This window comes from Tinamus guttatus, unplaced genomic scaffold, assembly GCF_059628265.1.
Source record: "Tinamus guttatus ecotype Peru unplaced genomic scaffold, ASM5962826v1 Tinamus_guttatus_pri_ptg001276l, whole genome shotgun sequence".
NCBI lineage: Eukaryota > Metazoa > Chordata > Aves > Tinamiformes > Tinamidae > Tinamus > Tinamus guttatus.
In genome coordinates, this window is record NW_028289810.1 from 18,861 (window position 1) to 30,908 (window position 12,048).

The 12,048-nt window shown below is 69.3% G+C and overlaps 1 protein-coding gene across 1 annotated transcript in view; it reads left to right on the forward strand.

Annotated features, from left to right (window-relative positions):
* Positions 1-12,048, forward strand: part of LOC148590533 (spectrin beta chain, non-erythrocytic 2-like) — a 53,310-nt gene that overhangs the window by 18,201 nt on the left and 23,061 nt on the right. Inside the window, exons 12-19 of the mRNA XM_088538949.1 lie at positions 906-1,062; positions 2,458-3,295; positions 5,788-5,910; positions 6,704-7,460; positions 7,539-7,741; positions 7,814-7,904; positions 7,977-8,123; positions 10,011-10,274. Of these exons, the coding sequence (XP_088395075.1) occupies positions 906-1,062; positions 2,458-3,295; positions 5,788-5,910; positions 6,704-7,460; positions 7,539-7,741; positions 7,814-7,904; positions 7,977-8,123; positions 10,011-10,274 (2,580 nt within the window). The remainder of the gene's footprint in view (positions 1-905; positions 1,063-2,457; positions 3,296-5,787; positions 5,911-6,703; positions 7,461-7,538; positions 7,742-7,813; positions 7,905-7,976; positions 8,124-10,010; positions 10,275-12,048) is intronic.

Consider the following 12,048-nt stretch of genomic DNA (forward strand, 5'->3'; position numbering starts at 1 on the left):
ATGGGAGCGCGTGGATGGAAGCATGGATGTGAACGCATGGATGGGAGCATGGATGGGAGCGCATGGATGCGAGCGCGTGGATGGGAGCATGGATGGGAGCATGGACGGGAGCGCATGGATGGGAGCATGGATGGGAGCATGGATGGGAGCGCATGGATGGGAGCGCATGGATGGGAGCATGGATGGGAGCACATGGATGGGAGCATGGATGGGAGCGCATGGATGCGAGCGCGTGGATGGGAGCATGGATGGGAGCATGGACGGGAGCGCATGGATGGGAGCGCATGGATGGGAGGAGCATGGATGGGAGCGCATGGATGTGAGTGCATGGATGGGAGCATGGATGGGAGCGCATGGATGGGAGCATGGATAGGAGTGCATGGATGGGAGCATGGATGGGAGCGCATGGATGGGAGCGCATGGATGGGAGCATGGATGGGAGCGCATGGATGGGAGCGCATGGATGGGAGCGCATGGATGGGAGCATGGATGTGAGTGCATGGATGGGAGCGCATGGATGGGAGCGCGTGGATGTGAGTGCATGGATGGGAGCAGATGGATTGGAGCAGATGGATGGGATTGCATGGATGCGAGCGCATGGACGTGAGCGCGTGGATGGGAGCACGTGGATGCAAACGCACGGATGCGAATGTGGATGTGAGTGCGTGGATGCAAGTGCATGGATGTGAGTGCTTGGATGTGAGCATGGATGTGAGCACACGGATTCAAGCACATGGATACAAGTGCACGGATGCAAGCGTGGATGCGAGTGCATGGATGCGAGCGCGTGGATGGAAGTGCATGGATGCGAGCGCATGGATGCAAACGTGGATGCGAGCGCATGGATGCGAGCGCATGGATGCAAACGCGCGGGCTCTGGACTCTCCCGGCCGCTCCCGCCGCAGGGCCGGCTGCAGTCGCAGGATTTCGGGAAGCACCTGCACGGCGTGGACGACCTGCTGCAGATCCACGCGCTGGTGGAGGCCGACATCGCGGCGCAGGCCGAGCGCGTGCGGGCCGTGAGCGCCGCCGCGCAGCGCTTCGCCGGGAACGCCGCCGACGGTGAGCGCGGCCGGCGGGGACGCTCCCGGCGGGAATGCTCCTGGCGGGAATGCTCCCAGCGGGAACGCTCCCGGTGGGAATGCTCCCGGCGGGAATGCTCCTGGCGGGAATGCTCCTGGTGGGAATGCTCCCAGGGGGAATGCTCCCGGCGGGAATGCTCCTGGCGGGAATGCTCCTGGCGGGAATGCTCCTGGTGGGAATGCTCCCAGGGGGAATGCTCCCGGCGGGAATGCTCCCGGCGGGAATGCTCCTGGCGGGAATGCTCCCGGCGGGAATGCTCCGGGCGGGAATGCTCCCAGGGGGAATGCTCCCGGTGGGAATGCTCGTGGCGGGAATGCTCCCAGCGGGAATGCTCCCGGTGGGAATGCTCCTGGTGGGAATGCTCCTGGCTCCAGCTGTCCGACGGGAATGCTCCCGGTGGGAATGCTCCCAGCGGGAATGCTCCCAGTGGGAATGCTCCCGGCTCCAGCTGGCCAGCAGGAATGCTCCCAGTGGGAATGCTCCCAGCTCCAGCTGTCCGTCAGGAATGCTCCCGGTGGGAATGCTCCCGGCGGGAATGTTCCCAGCTCCGGCTGTCCAGCGGGAATGCTCCCGGCTCTGGGCGTCTGGTGGGAATGCTCCCGGCTCCGCTGTCTGTGGGAATGCTCCCGGCGGGAATGCTCCCAGCTCTGGTTGTCCGGTGGGAATGCTCCCGGCTCTGGGTGTCCATCCAGGATGCTCCCGGGGTTGGCTGTCTGGTGGGAATGCTCCTGGTGCCGCTGTCCGGCGGGAATGCTCCCGGTGGGAATGCTCCTGGCTCCGGTTGTCTGGCGGGAATGCTCCCGGCTCCGGCTGGCCAGCCGGGATGCTCCCAGCTCTGGGTGTCCGGTGGGAATGCTCCTGCCTCCAGTTGTCCGGTGGGAATACCCCTGGTGTTGGCTGTCCGTCGGGAATGCTCCCGGCTCCGGTTGTCCAGCCGGGATGCTCCCAGCTCCCGCTCTGGCTGTCCATCCGGGATGCTCCCAGCTCCGGTTGTCCATCTGGGATGCTCCCGGCTCCGGTTGTCCATCCGGGATGCTCCCAGCTCCCGCTCTGGCTGTCCATCTGGGATGCTCCCAGCTCCGGCCGTCCATCCGGGATGCTCCCGGCTCCAGTTGTCCATCTGGGATGCTCCCGGCTCCGGTTGTCCATCCGGGATGCTCCCAGCTCCTGCTCTGGCTGTCCATCCGGGATGCTCCCAGCTCCGGTTGTCCATCCGGGATGCTCCCAGCTCCAGTTGTCCATCCGGGATGCTCCCGGCTCCGGTTGTCCGGCCGGGATGCTCCCAGCTCCCGCTCTGGCTGTCCATCCGGGATGCTCCCGACTCCGGTTGTCCATCCGGGCTGCTCCGTCTCATTCCCGCTCCGTGTCCCGCAGGCTACCACCCCTGCGACCCGCAGTGCGTGCGGGAGCGCGTGGAGACGCTGGAACGCCGCTACCGGGAGCTGTCGGAGCTGGCGGCGCTCCGGCGCGCCAAGCTGGAGGAGTCGCGGCGCCTCTGGAAGTTCCTGTGGGACATGGGCGAGGAGGAGGCCTGGATGCGGGAGCAGGAGCGGCTGCTGGCGTGCGAGGACGTGGGCCGAGACCTGACGAGCTCGCTGCGCCTGCTGAGCCAGCACGGCGCGCTGCGCGGCGAGATGAGCGGGCGCGCGGCGCCGCTGCGGGAGGCGCTGGCGCGGGGCCGGGCGCTGCCGGGCGCCGCCGACGTGGCCGGGCGGCTCCGCGACGTCGAGAGCCGCTGGCAGCGCCTGGAGGCCCTGGCGGGCGAGCGGCAGCGGCGCCTCCGCGAGGCCGCCGGCCTCCACCAGCTGCAGGCGGAGGCGGCCGAGGCCGAGGCCTGGCTGGAGGACGCGCTGCGCCTGGCGGCCGCCGCGGAGCTGGGCCACGACGAGTACTCCACGCGGAGCCTGGCGCGGAAGCACGCCGAGCTGGAGGCCGAGGCGCGGGAGCGGCGGCGCGCCGTGGGCGCGCTGCGGGAGCAGGCGGCCGCCGGCGCGGCCGGCGTCTCCGAGCGGCTCCCGGCGCTGGAGCGGCGCTGCCGGGAGCTGGCGGAGCTGGCGGAGCGGCGGCGCGGGCGGCTGCGGCGCGCGCTCGGCCTGCACACGGCGCGCAGCGAGGCCGACGCCTGCGCGCTCTGGCTGGGCGAGAAGGAGCAGTGGCTGCAGGCGCTGCGGCTGCCCGAGCGCCTCGACGACCTGGAGGTCGTGCAGCAGCGGTGAGCGGCGGCGGGGGCGCGCGGCGGTGTTGGGAATGCGCACGGGCGCCGGGAATGGGCTGCAGTGCTGGGAATGGGCTGCAGTGCTGGGAATGCGCCATGGCACCGGGAATGTGCATGGGGGCCGGGAATGGACTGCAGCGCCGGGAATGGGCTGCAGTGCTGGGAATGCGCCGTGGCACCGGGAATGTGCATGGGCGCCGGGAATGCGCAGCGGCGCCGGGAATGCGCACGGGCGCCGGGAATGGGCTGCAGTGCTGGGAATGCGCGGTGGCGCCGGGAATGCGCACGGGCACCGGGAATGGGCTGCAGTGCTGGGAATGCGCCGTGGCACCGGGAATGTGCCTGGGGGCTGGGAAAGGGCTGCAGCGCCAGGAATGCGCATGGGCACCGGGAATGGGCTGCAGTGCTGGGAATGCGCATGGGCATCGGGAATGCGCACGGGCACCGGGAATGCGCGGCGGTGCCGGGAATGCGCATGGGCACCGGGAATGCACGGCGGCACCGGGAATGTGCGGCGGTGCTGGGAATGCGCATGGGCGCCGGGAATGGGCTGCAGCGCCGGGAACGCGCCATGGCACCGGGAATGCGCATGGGCACCGGGAATGCGCGGTGGCACCGGGAATGCGCATGGGCACCAGGAATGCGCGGCGGTGCCGGGAATGCGCACGGGCGCTGGGAATGGGCTGCAGTGCTGGGAATGCGCATGGGCATCGGGAATGCGCCATGGCATCGGGAATGCGCATGGGCACCAGGAATGCGCGGCGGCGCCGGGAATGCGCACGGGCACCGGGAATGGGCTGCAGCGCCGGGAATGCGCACAGGCACCGGGAATGGGCTGCAGTGCTGGGAATGCGCACGGGCGCCGGGAATGCACGGCGGCACCGGGAATGTGCGGCGGCACCGGGAATGCGCACGGGCACCGGGAATGGGCTGCAGTGCTGGGAATGTGCCATGGCACCGGGAATGCGCATGGGCACCGGGAATGCGCGGCGGCGCCAGGAATGCGCAGGGGCACCAGGAATGGGCTGCAGCCCCCGGAATGCGCCATGGCACCGGGAATGCGCATGGGCACCGGGAATGCGCGGCGGCGCCGGGAATGCGCACGGGCGCCAGGAATGGGCTGCAGTGCTGGGAATGCGCATGGGCATCGGGAATGGGCTGCAGTGCTGGGAATGTGCCATGGCACCGGGAATGCGCATGGGCACCGGGAATGCGCGGCGGTGCCGGGAATGCGCACGGGCGCCAGGAATGGGCTGCAGTGCTGGGAATGCGCATGGGCATCGGGAATGCGCCATGGCATCGGGAATGCGCATGGGCACCAGGAATGCGCGGCGGCGCCGGGAATGCGCACGGGCACCGGGAATGGGCTGCAGCGCCAGGAACGCACCGTGGCGCCGGGAATGCGCGGCGGCGCCGGGAATGGGCTGCAGCACCGGGAATGCGCATGGGCACCGGGAATGCGCGGCGGCGCCGGGAATGCGCACGGGCGCCAGGAATGGGCTGCAGTGCTGGGAATGCGCATGGGCATCGGGAATGCGCCATGGCATCGGGAATGCGCATGGGCACCAGGAATGCGCGGCGGTGCCGGGAATGCGCACGGGCGCCGGGAATGGGCTGCAGTGCTGGGAATGCGCATGGGCATCGGGAATGCGCATGGGCACCGGGAATGCACGGCGGTGCCGGGAATGCGCACGGGCACCTGGAATGGGCTGCAATGTCAGGAACACGCGGCGGTGCCAGGAATGCGCACGGGCACCAGGAATGCGCACGGGCGCCGGGAATGGGCTGCAGCGCCGGGAATGCGCCATGGCACTGGGAATGTGCGGCGGCGCCGGGAATGCGCGGCGGCGCCAGGAATGGACTGCAGTGCTGGGAATGCGCATGGGCACCGGGAATGCGCATGGGCACTGGGAATGCGCGGCGGCGCCGGGAATGCGCACGGGCGCCAGGAATGCGCGGCGGTGCCGGGAATGCGCACGGGCGCTGGGAATGGGCTGCAGTGCTGGGAATGCGCATGGGCATCGGGAATGCGCACGGGCGCCGGGAATGGGCTGCAGCGCCGGGAATGCCATGACACCAGGAACGCGCAGCGGTTCAGGAATGCACACGGGCACCGGGAATGCGCTGCAGCACCAGGAACACACAGCGGTGTTGGGAATGCGCACGGGCACCGGGAATACACCATGGCACTGGGAACGCGCTGCAGCGCCGGGAACGCACACGGGCGCTGGGAACGCGCAGCGGTGTCGGGAACGCGTGGTAGTGCTGGAATGCACGGCGGTGTTGGGAATGCGCATGGGTGCCGGGAATGCGCTGCAGCGCCGGGAACCCGCCATGGCGCCAGGAACGCGCAGCGGTGTCGGGAATGCGCACGGGTGCTGGGAATGCGCTGCGGCGCCAGGAATGCACACGGGCACCGGGAATGCGCTCCGGCACCAGGAACGCGCGCTGGCAGCGGGAATGCCGACCCCGTGTCCGCGATCCCGCAGGTTCGAGACGCTGGAGCCGGAGATGTCCGGCCTGGCCGCGCGCGTGGCCGCCGTGGAGCGCGCGGCCGCGGAGCTGCCGGACGGCGACGGCATCCAGGCCACGTGGGAGCAGCTCAATGACCGGTGAGATTCCACTCGGGAGCGGGATGCTCCAGGCATGGGGATGATCCGGGCACCGGGATGCTCCCAGCATTGGGATGCTCCTGGCACCGGGATGCTCCAGGCATGGGGATGATCCGGGCACCGGGATGCTCCTGGCATCGGGATGCTCCGGGAATAGGAATGCTCCCAGCACCGGGATGCTCCTGACACCAGGATGCTCCCGGGATTGGGATGCTCCAGACACAAAGGGCTGCCCCAGACAGGGATATTCGGGATGCAGAGGGCAGCTCCAGGCTGGGATACTCGGGATGCATACAGGGATATCGGGATGCGGAGGGCTGCTCCGGACGGGGATATCAGGATGCAGACGGGGATATTGGGATGCAGACAGGGATACTAGGGATGCAGACAGGGATGTCGGGATGCAGACAGGGATATCGGGATGCAGACAGGGATACTTGGGATGCAGACAGGGATGTCAGGATGCAGATGGGGATATCGGGATGCAGACGGGGATATCGGGATGCGGAGGGCTGCTCTAGACGGGGATGTCGGGATGCAGACAGGGATACTCGGAATGCAGACAGGGATATCGGGATGCAGACGGGAATGTCGGGATGCAGACAGGGATATCGCGATGCAGACAGGGATGTCGGGATGCAGATGGGAATGTCGGGATGCGGAGGGCTGCTCCAGACGGGAATGTCGGGATGCAGATGGGGATGTCGCAATGCAGACAGGGATATCGGGATGCAGACGGGAATGTCGGGATGCGGGGGGCGGCTGCGGCGGCGCTGACCCGCTCTCCCCGCAGCTGGCAGCGCTTCCGCGCGCTGGCCGAGCAGAAGAAGGCGGCGCTGACGGCGGCCCTGGACGTGCAGAACTTCCTCCTGGAATGCACCGAGACCACGGCCTGGATGCGGGACAAGACCAAGGCCATCGAGGCCACGCAGGGCCCGGGCGCCGACCTGGCCGGCGTCGCGGCGCTGCAGCGGAAACTGTCCGGGATGGAGCGGGACCTGGAGGCCGTGGAGGGCAAAGTGCGGGAGCTGCGCGCCGAGGCCGCCAGGCTGGAGGCCGCGCAGCCGGAGCAGGCGGCCTCGGCCCGCGCGCGCCTGGAGGCCGTGGAGGCCGAGCGGGCCGAGCTGCGCGGGAGCCTGCGGCGGCGCGAGGAGGCGCTGCGCGAAGCCGCCGCGCTGCAGGGCGCCCTGCGGGACCTGGCGGCGCTGCAGGGCTGGCTGGCGCGGGCGCAGGGCGCCGCGGCCTCCGAGGAGGCGCCGGCCTCGCCGGCCGAGGCCGAGCGGCTGCTGCGGCAGCACGAGGGCCTCCGCGAGGAGATGGCGCGCTACGGCGACGAGTACCGCGGCGCGCGCGACGGCTACCGCGGGGCCGCGCGCGGCGGCGAGGACGCGCCGCGCCGCCTCCTGCGCCAGCGCCTCGACGCCATCGACGCCGCCTGGGACGAGCTGGGCCGCGCGTGGGAGGCCCGGCAGCGCGGCCTCTCCCAGGCCTTGGCCTTCCAGCTCTTCCTGCGCGACGCGCAGCAGCTCGAGGGCGTCCTCGGCGCCCAGGTGAGTGGCCTCCCATGCAGGGGACAGCGTGGGGACACCGCGGGGACCCTCCGTGACGCCGTCCTCCCCCGGGCGCAGGAGCACGCGCTGGCGCACGCCGAGGTGCCCGGCACGCTGGAGGCCGCCGAGGCCGCCCTCAAGAAGCACGAGGACTTGGCGGCCTCCGTGGAGGCCAACGGCGAGCGCGTGCAGGCGCTGGCGGCCGCCGGGCGCAAGCTGGTGGCCGAGGGCGGCCCCCACGGCGACAAGGCGCAGGACACGGTGGCCTCCGTGGAGAGCAGGTGGGTCCCGGCGTCACCCGCGTCGCCCGCGGTGGCCCTGCCCGGTGTCACCCCCCGGCGCCGTCCCCGCAGGCACCGGCGCAACCAGGAGGCCGCGCAGGAGCTGCTGCGGCGCCTGCGGGACAACCGGGAGCTGCAGCGGTTCCTGCAGGACGGGCAGGAGGTGAGCGGCGCGCCGGGCGCGCGGAGGCCGCCGCGGCGTCACCGGCGTCACCGCCGTCCCCTGCGCCCGCAGCTCACGCTCTGGATCAACGAGAAGATGCCGGCGACGCAGGACGTGCCCTGGGACGAGGCCCGCAACCTCCACTCCAAGTGGCAGAAGCACCAGGCGTTCATGGCCGAGCTGGCGTCCAACAAGGACCGGCTGGACAAGGTGGAGAAGGTGGGGACACGGTGACAGCGCGAGCGGGCGCGGACGGGCGGCCCCGTGCCACGCGGAGCGGGTATGGCCGTGCCATCCCCACGGACACACGTGGTGTCATGGGGATGGGACATCTCTGTGCCATCCCCGTGCCATGGGGACTCGGCATGGCCGTGCCATCCCCATGGACACCTGTTGTGTCATGGGGATGGGACATCCCTGTGCTGTCCCCATGCCACACGGAGCGGGTATGGCCGCCCGTCCCGGTGCCACCACCATCCCACTGCCCCCGTGTCCCCAATCCACCTGTTGCGGTGCCACCTCCATCCCACCATCCCCATGTCCCCAATCCACCCATTCCGATGTCACCTCCATCCCGCCATCCCCATGTCCCCGATCTGCCCGTTCCGGCGCCGCCACCGTCCCCGTGTCCCCATGCCCCTCTGTTCCTGATCCACCCTCCATCCCCATGTCCTGATCCGCCCATTCTGACGCCGCCACCGTCCCCGTGTCCCCAGTCCGCCCGTTGTGGTGCCACCTCCATCCCACCACCCCCGTGTCCCCGATGCGCCCGTTCCGGCGCTGCCACCATCCCGTGTCCCCGTGTCCCTGATCCACCCTCTGTCCCCATGTCCCGATCCGCCCGTTCCGGCGCCGCCACCGTCCCCGTGTCCCCATGTCCCCAATGCACCCACTGTCCCCATGTCCCCAATCCACCCGTCGTGGTGCCACCTCCATCCCACCATCCCCATGTCCCGATCCGCCCATTCCAGCGCTGCCACCGTCCCGTGTCCCCAATGCACCCACTGTCCCCATGTCCCTGATCGACCCGCCGTCCCCATGTCCCCATGTCCCGTTCCGGCGCCGCCACCGTCCCTGTGTCCCCGTGTCCCTGATCCACCCGCTGTCCCCATGTCCCTGATCCACCTGTTCTGATGCCACCACCATCCCGCCGTCCCCATGTCCCGATCCGCCCATTCCAGCGCCGCCACCGTCCCGTGTCCCTGTGTCCCCGATCCACCCGTTCTGATGCCACCTCCATCCTGCTGTCCCCATGTCCCTGATCCACCCGCCGTCCCCATGTCCCCAATCCGCCCATTCCAGCGCCTCCACTGTCCCATGTCCCTGTGTCCCCAATGCACTCACTGTCCCCGTGTCCCCGATCCACCCATTCTGATGCCACCTCCATCCCACCATCCCCATATCCCGATGCGCCCGTTCTGGCGCCACCACCGTCCTGTGTCCCCGTGTCCCCGTGTTCCCAATGCACTTGCCGTCCCCGTGTCCCGATCCGGCGCCGCCACCGTCCTGTGTCCCCAATGCACCCACTGTCCCCATGTCCCGTTCCGGCGCCGCCACCATCCCGTGTCCCTGTGTCCCTGATCCACCCTCCATCCCCGTGTCCCCAATGCACCCAGTGTCCCCATGCCCTGATACACTCTCCGTCCCCATGTCCCCGATGCGCCCGTTCCGACGCCGCCACTGTCCCCGTGTCCCCGTGTCCCCATGTCCCATTCTGGCACCGCCACCATCCCGTGTCCCCATGTCCCTGATCCACCCGCTGCCCCAAGGCCCGATCCGGCCATTCCAGTGCCGCCACCGTCCCCGTGTCCCCATGTCCCGTTCCGGCGCTGCCACCATCCCGTGTCCCCGTGTCCCTGATCCACCCGCTGTCCCCATGTCCCATTCCAGCGCCGCCACCGTCCCGTGTCCCCGTGTCCCCAGTGCACCCACTGTCCCCATGTCCCCATGTCCCGTTCCGGCGCCGCCACCGTCCCATGTCCCCGTGTCCCCGTGTCCCGTTCCGGCGCCGCCACCGTCCCGTGTCCCCGTGTCCCTGATCCACCCGCTGTCCCCATGTCCCATTCCGGCGCCGCCACCGTCCCGTGTCCCCGTGTCCCGTTGCAGGAGGGCCGGGCGCTGGCGGCGGCGCGGCCGGCGCTGGAGGCGGCGGTGGCGGCGGCGCTGGCGGCGCTGCGCGGGCGCTGGGCCGCGCTGGAGGCGCGCGCGGGCGCGCGGGCGCGGGGGCTGCGGGGCGCGCGCCGCGCCGCGCTCTGCGCCCGCTCCTGCGCCGCGCTGCGCGCCTGGCTGGCGGCCGCGCAGGGGCAGCTCCGCTGCGACCAGCTGGGACGGGACCTCACCGGGGTCAACATCCTGCTCCAGCGGCAGCAGGTGCGGGGGGAGGCGGCGGGATGGGGCGGGATGCAGCGGGATGCGGCGGGATGCGGCGGGATGCAGTGGTGGGATGGAGCGGGATGCGGCGGGATGGAGCGGGATGCAGTGGGATGCGGTGGTGGGATGGAGCGGGATAGAGCGGGATGTGGAGGGATGGAGCAGGATGGAGTGGGATGGAGCGGGATGGAGGGGGATGCGGTGGGATGCGGAGGGATGCGGAGGGATGGAGCGGGATGGAGTGGGATGCGGTGGGATGCGGTGGGATGGAGCGGGATAGAGCGGGATGTGGAGGGATGGAGCAGGATGGAGTGGGATGGAGCGGGATGGAGTGGGATGCGGAGGGATGGAGCGGGATGGAGCGGGATGGAGTGGGATGCAGTGGGATGCGGTGGGATGCAGTGGTGGAATAAGCTGGGATGCAGTGGTGGCATGCGGCGGGATGCGGTGGTGGGATGCGGCAGGATGGAGCGGGATGCAGTGGGATGCGGTGGTGGGATGTGGTGGGATGGAGCAGGATGCAGTGGGATGCAGCGGGATGCAGTGGGATGCGGTGGGATGCAGCGGGATGCAGCAGGATGGAGCGGGATGCGGCAGGATGTGGCGGGATGGAGCGGGATGCAGTGGGATGCAGTGGTGGGATGCAGCAGGATGCAGCGGGATGGAGCGGGATGCAGTGGGATGGAGCGGGATGCGGTGGGATGCAGTGGTGGGATGGAGCAGGATGCAGTGGTAGGATGCAGTGGTGGGATGCGGCGGGATGGAGCGGGATGGAGCGGGATGCGGAGGGATGGAGCGGGATGCGGAGGGATGCAGAGGGATGGAGCGGGATGCGGTGGGAAGGAGCGGGATGCGGTGGGATGCAGTGGTGGGATGCAGCAAGATGGAGCAGGATGCAGTGGGATGTGGTGGGATGGAGCGGGATGCAGCAGGATGCAGCGGGATGGAGTGGGATGTGGCGGGATGCGATGGTGGGATGCAGCGGGATGGAGCAGGATGGAGCGAGATGCAGTGGTGGGATGCGGCGGGATGGAGCGGGATGGACCGGGATGCGGTGGGATGGACCGGGATGTGGTGGGATGCAGTGGTGGGATGCGGCGGGATGGAGCGGGATGCAGCAAGATGCAGTGGGATGCGGTGGTGGGATGCACCAGGTGGGATGGGGCAGGCAGGATGCGGTGGGATGCGGCAGCAGGATGCGGCAGTGGGATGCAGCACTGGGATACACTGCGTGGGATACACTGGGTGGGATGTGCCCATGTGTGTGTGTGGAGTTGGGATGCGCTGGGAGTGGGAACCAATTGGATTTGGGATATGCGGGAACGGGAACTGCTCGGAGTTGGGATGCGCGGGGATTGGGAACCGCTGGGATTTGGGATGTGCAGGGAATGGGAACTGCTCGAGGTTGGGATGCACAGGGATTGGGAACCGCTGGGATTTGGGATGTGCAGGAACAGGAACCCCTTGGAGTTGGGATGCGTGGGGAATGGGAACCGCTCGGAGTTGGGATGTGCAGGGAGACGGAACCGCTAGGATTTGGGATGCACGGGGAACGGGAACCACTCGGAGTTGGGATGCGCGGGAAGGGGAACCGCTTAAAGTTGGGATGCGCAGGGAGCGGGAACCGCTCAGGGTTGGGATGCACAGGGATTGGGAACCACTTGGATTTGGGATGTGCGGGAACAGGAACCGCTTGGAGTTGGGATGCGCAGGGAGCAGGAACCGCTCGGATTTGGGATGCGTGGGAATGGGAACCGCTTGGAGTTGGGATGCG